The sequence below is a fragment of the Pan troglodytes genome, chromosome 5, assembly GCF_028858775.2.
Source record: "Pan troglodytes isolate AG18354 chromosome 5, NHGRI_mPanTro3-v2.0_pri, whole genome shotgun sequence".
Taxonomy (NCBI): Eukaryota; Metazoa; Chordata; class Mammalia; order Primates; family Hominidae; genus Pan; species Pan troglodytes.
Genome location: NC_072403.2, coordinates 164373667 through 164388126, shown reverse-complemented (window position 1 = coordinate 164388126; position 14460 = coordinate 164373667). Strand labels below are relative to the sequence as shown.

General features: G+C 37.8%; 1 protein-coding gene across 7 annotated transcripts in view; it reads left to right on the top strand.

Moving 5' to 3' along the window:
• SYNE1 (spectrin repeat containing nuclear envelope protein 1) overlaps positions 1-14460 on the top strand; it is a 518706-nt gene that overhangs the window by 214112 nt on the left and 290134 nt on the right. For all 7 annotated transcript variants that reach the window (XM_016956737.4, XM_016956730.4, XM_063813578.1 and 4 more), the window contains 4 exons: positions 806-972; positions 6631-6784; positions 9332-9960; positions 12812-12991. In XM_016956737.4, the coding sequence (XP_016812226.3) occupies positions 806-972; positions 6631-6784; positions 9332-9960; positions 12812-12991 (1130 nt within the window). The remainder of the gene's footprint in view (positions 1-805; positions 973-6630; positions 6785-9331; positions 9961-12811; positions 12992-14460) is intronic.

Here is a 14460-nt window from a genome sequence, read left to right as displayed (position 1 = left end):
CCACAGGCTGTGTACTCCTTCCTCTAATCCCTTTAGCAATCTTGCTTGTATCACCTATGTGGCCTCACTAGGAAGGGAAGGAGAGCATTTTGACAAGTATCTATTTACTATCTGCTGTGCCATACCTATCATTTCACTTAATATTTTTTTTATTATTATTACCTATCTATTGGAGTGTTTATATTTTATCTTTTGTTAGGTAAGAGCCACAACTTTTATGCACCTCACAGCACTTAAGAGATTCGTTGACTGATTACATTTTTAAAATGAAGGAGTTCTGTTGCTTAAAAGTAAAATGAAGAGCCCTTAAGTTCTCCAGTTTGGCCTAATCTAGACTCTAAATAGAAAGGCAGAACATGTCCTAGGCTAGAATTGCATCTCTCTTATTGTTAGCTGTGCACTGAGTCTCTCCGGCAATAGTTTTTCTTTGATTCTCTTTGCCTACTCAGTCTCTTCATCGTGAAAGAAATTCTACAGCTTCTAGATTTGCCTAACTTAGAACTCAGACTCCAGAAAACTTATTCAGGTTTTAGTCGCATTTTATTACTTGATTTAGAAATGGATCCACTTAACCTTTAATGGAATGGAACCAAATTCCACTAAAGGTTAAGTGGATGAACCAAATTCCTTTAAAAGGTTAAGTGGATCCATTTCTAAATCAAGTAATAAAAACTCTCTTCAGCCTGGCCCGAATGACTTGCATTTTGCAAGAATGCGAATCCTTTGGACAACAGCCGCCTGTGCCGCATGGTCCTTACTTTTCAGTCCTGTTAGGATGAGATCCGTAATGTCTTGTATTTTTCAGGCACTGCAAAATGAAGTTGTATCCCAGGCCTCATTCTATAGCAAACTTTTGCAATTGAAGGAATCATTGTTCTCAGTAGCCTCCAAAGATGATGTGAAAATGATGAAACTACATTTGGAGCAGTTGGATGAGAGATGGAGAGATTTACCACAGATAATTAACAAAAGGTTGGTTCTAAAAGATAAATCTTCTAATATTGTTCATTTGTTTTTAAATGATGAGCATATAAATTAAGAAAGCATAGTTTTGTTTACTTTTATTTAACTCAACTACTCACCTGATAACTACAGAAGGGAAGAAAACTTTTATTTTGAAAATCAAGGTCCACAAAACTGAGCATTTCTGATGAATCCCAATACACAATTTAGTCTTAAAATAAGGGCAAGTTATTAAACCAGTTGAAATAGATTAAAGAGAGTAGGATTGCTAATGTATGTATTATTTATTGCTTAAGCTGTTTTTGTATAGGAAAAAAATGGTACCTAAAATTTTATCTCACATGACATTTCTCAACCAGAGGCATTTTATACACATATGCTAGTCCATTTCATTTTAATATAGATCTTTTGGAGAGAGCAAGGGAGATTATTGATAAATGGAGGCAAAAATGGATTAAATCTTAATTAACTAGGTGATTAACAATTGGCATCTATACCTTTCCAATATACCAGAAAACAAATTTTCTCTTTAAATTGATATTGATCACCCATGTGATCTTAGGCATTTAACCTTTCTGACCATTTAAAAAATTCATTCATTCAGCAAATATTTATTGAGTTTCCACAATGAGTAGCATACTCTTCTGTGTGCTGGAAATAGCAGCAATAAAGAGTTTCATCCTTTGCTTTCATGGAGCTTATATTTATTCTATTATTTATTTATTCCTGTATTCAATCAATCAACAAATATATATCAGGTGCCTGCTGAGTACAAGGTACCATATCAGACACCAAAAGCCATAAAAATAAACAAAACCTAACCCCAAATAATTTACAGATTAGTGTGGGAATAATGAGGGGTGAACACGAAGTATTATAGGATCAAAAAAAGGGACATTTGAATGGGTTCAGAAATTTACGGAAAGATTTGATGCCACCTCTTGAAAGGTGAGCAATTTTCTGTAAAACAAAGCAGTAGCTGCCCTTTGCCTATCCCTTAGAGGGAAAGTAAGGGACTTTTAAAGTGATACCAATGTGTGAAGGCATTGAAAATATAATGTATGCATATAAGGATAATGTGTAGAAGATTTTATAAGTATGAAAATGTGAAAGCTGATTTAAAAGTTGAACTTTGGATACAAACCATTTTAACAAATACTAGTTTTGATTAAGGAATTATTTTTAATATGTTTGGATTCTGATCTCCAATCACCTATTATTTATTAACTAATTCATTTATTACACATGCATTGATTGGTCCCTGATGATATCCCAGGCACCTTTTTAGGTGCCGAGGATACAGCAGTAAGCAAGGCAGGTCCATGGTGTGGAGAGAGGGGAGGAAGGAGCTGGGCGGAAAATAAATATATAACTAAACCAGTGAACAAACAAGACGATTTCAGGCAATGTTCAGTATTATGAAGACAACAAAACAGGGTAGCATGGCAGGGACTGCAGGATGGTGTATCTTTAGAATGGTGGTCAAGCAAGACCTCTCTGGGGAGATGACATCAGATTAAGATCTGTGGGCTGTGCAGGAAACAGACCCACACAGGCAAAGGGAGCAAAAATGGCAAAAGCTCTAAGGCAGTAATGAGTTGGTTTTATTGGGAGACAGAGAGGAAGTCAGTGGGAACATGGGGCAGAGCTGTGTCAGATGAGACCAGAGAAGTAGATGATGTGAGGTTTCTTGTAGACCACAGTAAGGAGTTTGGGGTTCTGCCTTCTTAAGTGCAATGGGAAACCACCTAGTGTTTAAGGACAGGGAATGCCCTGTTCACTTGAAATCATGTTTACTTATTATCTAGAGAGTATATTGTAAGGAGGCAAAGGTGGGAGGGAGGAAGCCAGTTAGGAGGCTGTTGAAGGTCAGGCAAGAACTGAAGAGGTTTAGAACAGGATGAGAGCAGTGCAAATGGAGAGAAGAGTGCAGAGTCAGTGTATAGTGTGTGTTGTGGGGGAGGGAGGAGTGGGGGGATTATAGGGCTGAGGCCCTTGGCCCCCTAGAGGTTAGAAAATCACTGACATGAGGGAGATTAATAGAAAAGGCATATAAATTTATTTAATGTATATACACAGGAGCCTTCAGGATGGAGATCCAAACTCCATACATTTGACATACAGAATATATGCCATATTGAGGTTACAGAAAGATTGTGAGCTCAGAAAATGGCCCAAAACAGGTTTTCATGTTAAGACAGGTTATTGGAGGGAGAAAGGAAGAGGCTTGGCTAGCAAAGCTGGTCTTGTTATGTAGATGAAACCTCACAGGTATAGCCCTCAAAGAGAATACATGGTAAAGGTCTTTTTCAGGTCTTTATGGTGTTTGACTCTCAGTTCATCTTTCCTAGATCTGGACAAAGGCAGGGCTAGCTGCATTAGTGCAGATTCTCTACAGATCTACAGAAGCAAGTTTATTCCCCAAAAGACAGCTTTGCAGGGCCATTTCAGAATTTGTCAAAGAAATATATTTTGGAGTAAAATATTTTGATTTCCTTCAGTTCCCATTTTGAAACTTAAAAAACATTTCACATATTAATGTGAAATGCTAAATGGAAAGTTTTGAAGAGATTTGTGTTAAAGTTTGTTTGATAGAGATTGGGTGTGATGACTCATGCCCATAATCCCAGAGTGTTGGGAGGCCAAGGTGAGGGGATTGCTCAAGGCTGGGAGTTCAAGACCAGCCTGGGCAACATAGCAAGACCCCATCTTTACAAGAAATTTTTTTCAAAAAAGTATCCAGGCATGGTGGCATGTACCTGTAGTCTCAGCTGCTCAGAAAGCTGAAGCAGGAGGATTGCTTGAGCCCAGGAGTTTGAAGTTACAAGGAGCTGTGATCACAGCACTGCACTGAAGCCTGGGTAACAGAGTGATACTTTGTCTCAATAAAATAAAAAGAAAAAAAAGGCTATTTCATAGAGATAGACAAAGGAGTGGAAAAGCAAATTAAGATAAACAGAAAAAAAGCAAACTGAAATATATTGTCGCATTTCTTCTTTAGTCAGTCTCTTAGTCCTGAGAATAGATCAGTTCAGTTAAATAGCTGTGTCCCATTTCAGAAAGTGGCATTGAAAATGGGCTGGGCCTCTATATATGATGCAGGCAAACAGATCTTTAATAAGAGACATTTCTAAGGAAACAGAAGAAAAACAAAGTTTAATATCTAGAGTAGTCTATAGACTTGTTTTTCTAGAGTTTGTGAAGCATCTTCAGATTGCAGTAGCAATCTGAACAGATTTTTCTGGATTGTAGTTCAGTTCGGATGAATGGTTGAGTGAATTTTCTGAGAAGTCAATACATCAACAGGCACATAGGTTGTTTACTTACAAGTTTCTGTTATTTCTCCCAAAGTTTAGTTGCCTAGCTTCAGTTTGTGGGGCATTAAGAAAAGCAGTTTTGGCTGAGCATGGTGGCTCACACCTGTAATCCCAGCACTTAGGGAGGCTGAGGTGGGCAGATCACCTGAGGTCAGGAGTTTGAGACCAGCCTGGCCAATGTGGTAAAACTCCATCTCTACGAATAATACAAAAATTAGGCAGGTGTGGTGGCAGGTGCTTGTAATCCCAGCTACACAGGAGGCTGAGGCAGGAGAATCTCTTGAATCTGGGAGGCAGAGATTGCAGTGAGCCAAGATCATGCCATTGCACTCCAGCCTGGGCAACAAGAGTGAAACTCCATCTCCAATAAATAAATAAATAAATAAATAAATAAATAAAATAAGGAAAATGGAAGGAAGATTTGGAAAACCTTAGTTTGGAAACTTGCGGCCAGGAAACAATTCAGGATTCAATCCAAATTATGGGAACATAATAAAAACTCAAAAACAATGAACAAAGTTAGGTTCTAGTAACATACATACTGTAGTTTTTTTTAAAACATAATTTTTCTCTCTTCAGCCCCCGATTTCTACCAAAGACAAATCACAGTAGGATCAACTTATTTGCAAGATAAATTTTTGTCTTATTATACTTGGCCTAATTATGCATATAAAGTGCAGCAAGATTAGTGATTGGCCATACAGGCTTTTTAAAAATTGGCTTTGCTGCTACATTTTTCATAAGAAATCTCAGATTAGACTTTCAAAAGTCTCTCAACGTTAATCAAACAAAAGGTTTATCTGTGCCTGCAGATAATCCATATGAATTGGGTGAATTCCTTTCTTCTCAAGGTCCTAATATAACTTGAGATTCCTGGGCCTGTCAGAAAGTGACATTCTTTACTTACCACAGGTCAGGAACTTTATAAAGGCATCACATAGAAAAGTATAAGGCCAATCTTCCCAAGGGCTTTTCATTGGTTCTATAAAGTTTTTCTGAATTCCTCAAAGCAGTCTGATCATATCTGAAAATATGCCATTCCAGTCAAAGCCTTGGTAAAATAACCAATGTTTCCAATTGTGTCCTGTGACAAAACATATTGAACTTATACAAATAACTATATTACCATACATTAAGAATGCTCACAAATAGTTTCCAATTTCTGGAAAAATCAAGTAGAGAGAAAAAATATACTACAAATTTTGCTCACAGAAGTGTAGTTTGCCCAATTTGTTGTAAGCTATAGACAATTCAAAGAAAAAAGAAGTTATCTTGACTTTGGAAAGGAAAACATAAAAAGAATCAGCAATGTTTCAAACAAAACACCACTAAAAAAAGTATTTCAGGCCTCTATTAGTTCAGTCCTATGTAATTAAATCTTATTCTGCTTAATGTTGGGTTAGCAAATCTCACGAATGTATTTTTAATTAGAGTCCTGGAAGTTTTTTCTTTTGAGACAGAGTCTCACTCTGTCACCCAGGCTGGAGTGCAGTGGCATGATCTCAGCTCACTGGAACCTCTACCTCCTAGGTTCAAGCAATTCTCATGCCTCAGCCTCCTAAGTAGCTGGGATTACAGGTGTGCACCAGCACACCTGGATAATTTTTGTATTTTTAGTAGAAATGGAGTTTTGCTGTGTTGGCCAGGCTGGTCTCAAACTCCTGACTTCAAGTGATCCAGCTGCCTTGTCCTCTCAAATTGTTGGGATTACAGGCATGAGCCACTGCATCTAGCCATGGAAGTTTTTTCTTAGTTCAATAGTATAGTCTCCAAAGTTATCAGAAATCTGTATTTTAGAATACTTGCAAGAGTCCTTTCCATGAATTTCCTTAAAGAAAAAGCAAATTTTGGATTGCAGCTGACTGTAAACCACTTTTTGAGAAGAATAAAAGTAAAATAATAATTGTCTATGGATGACAAAAGTCATAGGCTAGCCATAGTTAAAGACACGATTAAAAACTTTGGTTACTTCTGTGGCACACAACAATTGAACATGATGATAATTATTACTGATAACATATACTAAGGCATCAGAATTACAGGAATTTCATTCAATTTTGGAACATATGTTATGCTGAGAGGGTATCCGTAGATTAGATGCACTCGTAAAGAAAGGACGAGATGAAGAGTGCCTCATAGGACCATCAGGGTGAATGGTGGCAATGTTCACTGAGACAGGGAAGATTGCGAGTAAAGCAGGGTTTGGGAAGTAAAAAATATCAAGAGGTATAGAGTGTTCATGTGTGACAACATTGCTTTTGCCCTTGGGTAAGCTTAATTCCCAAAATACATCATTAATCCTTTCTGTTTACTTATGGGACATTTTAACTTTAATACTTTGTCTACATAGGATTAATTTTCTTCAGTCTGTGGTTGCTGAACACCAGCAATTTGATGAGCTGCTGCTTTCCTTTTCTGTCTGGATTAAGCTGTTTCTCAATGAATTACAAACTACCTCTGAGATTAGCATAATGGACCATCATGTAGCTCTTACTCGGCATAAGGTAAAGTGGTTTTTTTTTTTTTTTTAAGATTGAAGAAGAATTTCTTCATAAAAAAGTTCTTGAATTAAAAAGAGATGCAACATTTTTAAAAAGTTTAAATGGTGAGAATTTAACTTTTTATTTATATGAAAATGTTTTAATAATTGAGCGTATGAGTTAAGGCAATGAATTATGCAGACAAATTAAGCAGATAAAGCCACTTCAGATGAAATTGGCAACCATCTTAAGACACTTTCTCTTCATAGTGGAGCAAATGATTTCTAGGATAAAGTGATAAGAATGTCCATTTTTAAGCTTCCCAGTTTGTTTTATTTCAAAACTGAAAACTAATACTGAATTCAAATACTTTAAGGATATAGTTTTTCTGAATTACTATTCAGCTTTAAAATGATTTAAAGCTTATTTCCCTTATTTATAAATTATGCATGTGGAGGGGTGAAAAGATCTTTCCTCTGCTCTCTGAACGTTCAAATAATTTGAGTCTATGAAACAAACTGACAATAGACCAATTAACAGGAGAAATGGCTAACACATTTATTATGTGCATATTGTATGGGAGTCCCACAAAATATGAGACTCTAAGAATAACCAGATGACTAAAGTTTTTATGTTATACAGAAAGAAATAGGGGCTGGGGCTTCAGGAGGGTAGTAGGGACAAGCTATGGGAGGGTGAGGGGAGGAAATGCACTGTGAACAAAGGCTGTCTTATTATGCAGAAAAAGTTTCTCAGGTAGCACACCTCAGAATTACAGATGGCAGCCTGTGCTAACAGTCTTTCCAAGTGAGATGTCAGACCTTAAGGGACTTTCCTGTGAGTTATTCCTCCCTGGTTGATGATTATATTTCTTCTGGAGGAACTTTCCTTAGTCAGATAAGGGAGCATCAGGAAAAGCTCTTCTCTGAATTTGCTGCTCCTCAGGTTCTCTCAGTTTAAAGTCCAAAGTGACATATTTTAGGGTATCATTTTCTGGGTCCCCAACACCTTATATCTATCCTGGCACCAGAAAACATTCAAAAATTCCGATATTGATCATAAAGCATTGAAATAATGGAGATAAGCTACATAGTATGCATATAGCAACATTTAACAATAGAATATTTCATATTTATTGAGTGTTCACTCCTTGCTGGTTTCACTAATTGGTTCTGTGGCAGGGAAAAGCAACTTTCTCCTACCTTCAGGACAGGAGATAGTTTTACATCTTGGGGGAAGGTGCTCAGTGAATTTAGGCTCTACTATCCAAACAGACTGAGAGAGAGCAGCTATCTTCCCTGATGATTACATTTCAAAGAGATGGCTCCCAGGTCCTTCAGAAAAATATTACAGAGGTAGAAAAAACTGGCCAGAGCTTTAAAAAGAGTTACATCTCAAAGGGGCAGAGAATAAATTTACAATTACAAGTTTTCTAAAGTAAATGCTCTAAGAAAAAAAAAAAGGTCAGGATCTGCAGTCAAGAGGAACCTATCTGAAGTTTAGTAGTCAAACAGGGGAATCTTAAAGTCATTGTTGTCAAGATTAAGATAGGTGATAATTTCTATTTAATGGAAACCACTGAGAATGTTGCCAATTTTCTGCTAGATTTTAAACATGATTTATTGTGAGCTAGTCAAATTTCCTATACAGAAGTCTTGCATAAAATACAACTCGGATTTGGAACTAATTTAATGGAAAAAGATTTCTTCATGGATTTTGTGGATAGAAATTGTTAGTTAAAAAATTAAACATTTAGATTTTTAAAGATTTATATGTATACACATATACATCTGTTAAATTTTTAAATTTAAAATTTTTTCACATACATGCATCTTCTAAAATTAAAAATTTTTAAAGTTGAAATATTAAAAATATGAGATATCTAAATACAAATATTTGTATATAAATGTATACATATATTCATCTTTAAAATGTTAAAATTAAAATGTAAAATATATGTAAGCATCTTTAAGAATCTTCCAATGTTTTTATTTCTTTTAACTAACAATTTCTATCCACAAAGAAATTTTTTTCACAGAATTAATTACATAGTTCCAAAACAGAGTTGTGTTTTTTTGTTTGTTTGTTTGTTTGTTTGAGACGGAGTCTTACACTGTTTCCCAGGCTGGAGTGCAGTGGCGCGATCTCGGCTCACTGCAAGCTCCGCCTCCCGGGTTCATGCCATTCTCCTGCCTCAGCCTCCCGAGTAGCTGGGACTACAGGCGCCCGCCACCACGCCTGGATAATTTTTTTGTACTTTTAGTAGAGACGGGGTTTCACCGTGTTAGCCAGGATGGTTTCGATCTCCTGACCTCGTGATCCGCCCGCCTCGGCCTCCCAAAGTGCTGGGATTACAGGCGTGAGCCACCGCGCCTGGCCCAGAGTTGTGTTTTATGTGAGAAACGTGGATCAGCAAAACAGAAAATTTTGTGAATTTTCTAAGATTCACTGTAGATGACCTTTAAGTACTATACTATCCATGGCACCTAAAATAGTTCTTCACATCACAAATCCTGTAAAATACCTCTGCCATAGACTGTAGTGTATCAATAACTCTCTCTTCCCTTCCAGGACCACGCAGCAGAAGTAGAGAGCAAAAAGGGCGAATTGCAGAGTCTGCAGGGTCACTTAGCAAAGTTGGGTTCTCTGGGCCGTGCTGAGGACCTCCACCTCCTGCAGGGAAAGGCTGAGGACTGCTTCCAGCTGTTTGAGGAGGCCAGCCAGGTTGTGGAGAGGCGGCAGCTTGCCCTGTCCCATTTGGCAGAATTCCTCCAGAGCCATGCCTCTCTGTCCGGCATTCTCCGCCAGCTGAGGCAAACAGTGGAAGCAACCAACAGTATGAATAAGAACGAGTCTGATTTGATAGAAAAGGACCTCAATGATGCTCTTCAAGATGCTAAAGCATTAGAATCTGCTGCCGTCAGTCTGGATGGCATTCTTTCCAAAGCCCAATACCATCTGAAAATCGGGAGCTCTGAGCAAAGGACTTCCTGCAGAGCCACGGCTGATCAGCTCTGTGGAGAGGTAGAGAGGATCCAGAACCTTCTGGGAACCAAGCAGAGTGAGGCAGATGCCCTGGCAGTGTTGAAAAAAGCATTCCAAGACCAGAAAGAGGAGCTTCTGAAAAGCATTGAGGACATTGAAGAAAGGACTGACAAAGAGCGATTGAAAGAACCTACCCGCCAAGCTCTTCAGCAGAGGTAAATAGGAAACTGTCACGGCCACTTGTCTCTTTTCTTTTGTATTTGTTCTGGAATTAACTTTTATGCAAAACTTTACTAGTACTGTCCAAGGAAAATAAAAACTCAGGACCCCAATTCACTCTGCCAAAAGAAAGAAATTAAGCTGAGTTGAGTCATGCAAGCAGCTGCCTTTCCTTTTGTTCCTAAACAGATAGATACAGAGAAAAGATTAAATAATTCCATAGGTAGCTACTCTATGTTCACCTTATCTTAGGTAAAGTGCTGATTTACTGAGCACGAGATGAATTCGTAATTGACTATTCCCTGCCTGCTTCTTTTCTCTTGCAACACATGGATTAACCTTATCCTGTCTCTTTCCCCTCCAGCCCATTTTTCCCCTTTAAGTGTTGAAGCCCTCAAAATCATCTTTGGAGAAAGGTATAAACCGCAGACTGTTACTGTGATTTCATATTTATTTCTTCCGGGCATGACCTTAACCTTGGCAAAATCAACTTCTAAATTGATTGAGACCTGTCTCAGATACTTTTTGGTTGATAGTACCATATTTAGCAATTTCTTCTTCCTCTTCTTTTTTTTTTTTTTTTTTTTTTTTTTTTTTTTTTTACCACTTTGAAGATAAGATTAACGACTAATTTGACACTTGAGAAGTACTAAAATTTCTTTGGATTTCCCTAAAGTCAGTTTATGAGCAAAGAATATGTAGATCTTATTATCTATTTTTAAACAATTTTTTACTGATGGGAGAAGGGACTCATCTTCTATAACAAGAATGAAGGCAGAAGAGAAAGGGAGTGATCCTGGTAGTTTTGGTGGTAAAAAGTATGAGGGAATTCCTCCTTGGTGGCTGAGAGCCTCTCGGTAGAGACTGGTGCAAGCTCATTAGTTCAGAGGAGAGGGCAGATGTTGGAGGAAAGAAAATGGTGTGAAACAGTTCTCTTGTAGAGGGGAGCTTAGGAAGGTGATGAACTGTCATTTGAGCTCTGTGTTCATTTAAAGTGAAAGCGATCAGCTTGGCAGAGTCATTCTCTACAACTGCTTTTAACTGTTTGCTTAGAGGTATGGAGAGGCAGAGGAGTGGGTTTAAGTAAGCAAAGCTGAGCTTTTGTCAGGTGAGTTCATTTGAGAAGCAAACGGGTCAAAGATAAGTTCCCTTAGTAAATTTGAAAAGTAACTGTTTTCTTAAAACTGTAGCCTTCTTTTCAATTTTTTTTCTTCTTAATAGAACTTTCTGACTCCTGTTTTCAGGGCCACTTTCTCTTCCATTTTTTCCAGTGGGCAAAGAAACAGCTGAAATGCATTCATGCCAAGGTATTCATAATTGGTAAAGATTATGTTGTTCCTGAAAGACCATTGCTGGTTGTTTCCTTTTAACCAGAATCAAACATTATGTCGAGGATTTAGTCAGATGATAGTGGAGTCAATATTGGGACTGGGCTCCTGAGGTTATACCCTTTATAGGCAATAAATTATCTGATTAGTTTAAGAATCAATTTACAAAAGGGAATGATACTTGGGAAGAAAAAATAGCCTTCAGAATAAAGAGAGAACAAGGTGCCTAGTGTCACTTACCCTGGATGCCAGCAGTATCATTGGTGCTGCAGGGTGTCATGGCCTTCTTAGACCAAGCAGACAGGAGATCCTCAAATTGCCAGAGTAGAAAACCCAGGTTGAGCTCAGGAGCCACATCAGTACCCACAACACTGCACTCACCAAAGTCACACATCGGGTGCAGAAAATGTTATATTGAATTAATGGACTTATTTAAATTCCAGCCATACTAATGCTTCACTGTGCCACCTTGGGAAAACCTCCTCTCTTCTTGTAAGGTGGGGATAATAAGAACACCTGCCCCCAGCCACCATCTTTTAGGAATTAAATGGGATAAAGCATGTAGACTCATTGTGTGAACTCTACAGTGCTATACCAAACTGTAAGAATGAAGAGTAAATGGCTGCCTCTTTGTGGCCACTTTTTTTTTTCTTTGAGACAGGGTTGTGCTCTGTCACCCAGGCTAGAGTGCAGTGTTGCAATCATGGCTCACTGCGGCCTCAAACTTTTGGGCTCACATGATCCTCCAGCCTCAGCCTCCCACATAGCTGAGACTATACACATGTACCACCACAGCCAGCTAAATTTTTTTTTTAATTTTTTGTAGAAATAGGGTCTTGCTCTGTTGCCCAGGTTGGTCTTGAATTCTTGGTCTCAAGCAGTTCTCCCACCTTGGCCTCCCAAAATGCTGAGATTATGGGCATGAGCCACTGTGGCTGGTGATATGGCCACTTTTTATAAATGCTGAGATACTAATAGATTAGGGACAAAAATGATCATTTCCTTATGGTAATCTTTTCAACAAAGTAGGTAATTTAAGTTTAAATATATATATATATATATATTCTGCAGAGCTCAGTAAAGCTAATTTGATATTGAATGAAACAACTGTAATCCTTAAACACTATTATTTACATGGATTGAACCTCATGGCCCAGAAACATTTCTTATCAAAGATTTTACAATAAGTATTTACCTAGTTAGCCTATGAGATCAGCCTTAGTTTTGAAAATCTTCTACCATCAAAGCAAAGTAGAAAGAAAATACAAACTTAATAGAAGGTTGATGGTGAGTAGTAAGAATGACTTTCAATGTTTTCTGAGGTACAGTCTGAGTTATTTTGCAAAATTAACTTTAAAAGTACCTTTTTCCATTGATAAACATTAATTTAATTTCTGTGTTAAAAGTTTTTCTAGCTGTCTAAATGAGTGCTTTATGGACTCATCATATACTTACGGAGAAGAAATATTCATTTACTACTTTTAGTAAATTAATAGGAAAATAACATTTTAATTCACAGGTTAAGAGTGTTTAATCAGCTAGAAGATGAATTGAATTCTCACGAGCATGAACTATGTTGGTTGAAAGACAAAGCCAAGCAAATTGCCCAGAAAGATGTAGCTTTTGCACCTGAAGTTGACAGGGAGATAAACCGCTTAGAGGTCACCTGGGATGATACCAAAAGACTAATTCATGAAAAGTAAGTCAAAACCCACCCAGTTCTTGTTTTTAGCTTCCCACTTATTTTGTGACATTGGGACATTGCCTGTTTTGTGTTGATGTGATCAGTAGTTAAATATCTTTTACCATTTTAGGTATTCTGTGTCACTTTCATAACATTGAAAATTTACTTATTTCTACAGAACTTTATTGAGAATGTTGCTTTGAGATAACAATTATAGGCCAGGCACGGAGGCTCATGCCTGTAATCCCAGCACTTTGGGAGGCCAAGGCGGGCGAATCACCTGAGGTCAGGAGTTCAAGACCATCCTGGCCAAAATAGTGAAATCCCATCTCTACTAAAAATACAAAAATTTGCCGAGTGTGGTAGAGGGTGCCTGTAATGCCAGCTACTTGGGAGGCCGAGGCAGGAGAATCACTTGAACCCTGGAGGTGTAGGTTGCAGTGAGCCAAGATTGCGCCACAGCATTCCAGGCTGGAAGACAGAGCAAGACTCCTTCTCAAAAAAAAAAAAAAAAATTACATGTGAAATTGAATGCTTAAAGCAGGAGTTGTCAACAGTTATGAAGTACTACCATGACAGCCTTAACTTTTAATTTTCTACTTTTTTTGTTTTGTTGTACTTGTTTGTAATCGCGGTATAATTTAAACACACTAAAATTTACTTTTTTTCATACGCAATGCTATCAGTTTTGACAAACTTATACAGTTGTGTAACTATTAAATTTCACAATGAAAGTTCTACCACCTAAAAAATGGCCTTATCTTTTCCCCTTGCCCTTAGCCCCCTTGCAACCAGGAAGCAGTTTTCCACATCTATAGTTTTGTCTTTTCTTAGAATCATTTATAAACAAAATCACATAGAATATGACCTGGCTTCTTTTATTTAGCACAACATATGTCATTGTGTGTGTCGATAGCTGATTCATTTTTTTTTTTTTTTTTTTTTGAGATGGAGTCTCGCTCTGTCGCCCAGGCTGGAGTGTGGTGGCGCTATCTCTGCTCACTGCAAGCTCCACCTCCCAGGTTCACGCCATTCTCCTGCCTCAGCCTCCCGAGTAGCTGGGATAACAGGTGCCCGCCACCACACCCAGCTAATTTTTTTGTATTTTTAGTAGAGATGGGGTTTCACCGTGTTAGCCAGGATGGTCTCGATCTCCTGACCTCATGATCCACCTGCCTCGGCCTCCCAAAGTGCTAGGATTATAGGTGTGAGCCACCGCACCCAGCCAGTTCATTCATTTTTTATAGCTGAATATTCCACTGAATGGGTGTACTACAGTTTATTCATTTACTAGTTGATGGACAATTGGGTTCTTTCCAGTTTGGACGATTATAAATAAAGTATTTATAAACATTCACATTCAAGTTTTTGCATGTACATAAGTTTTTATTTCATTTGGGTAAATAATCTAAAAGTGAGACTCTGGATTGTATAGCAAAATATATGTTTAACTTTATAAGAACCTGCCAAACTATTTTTCAAAG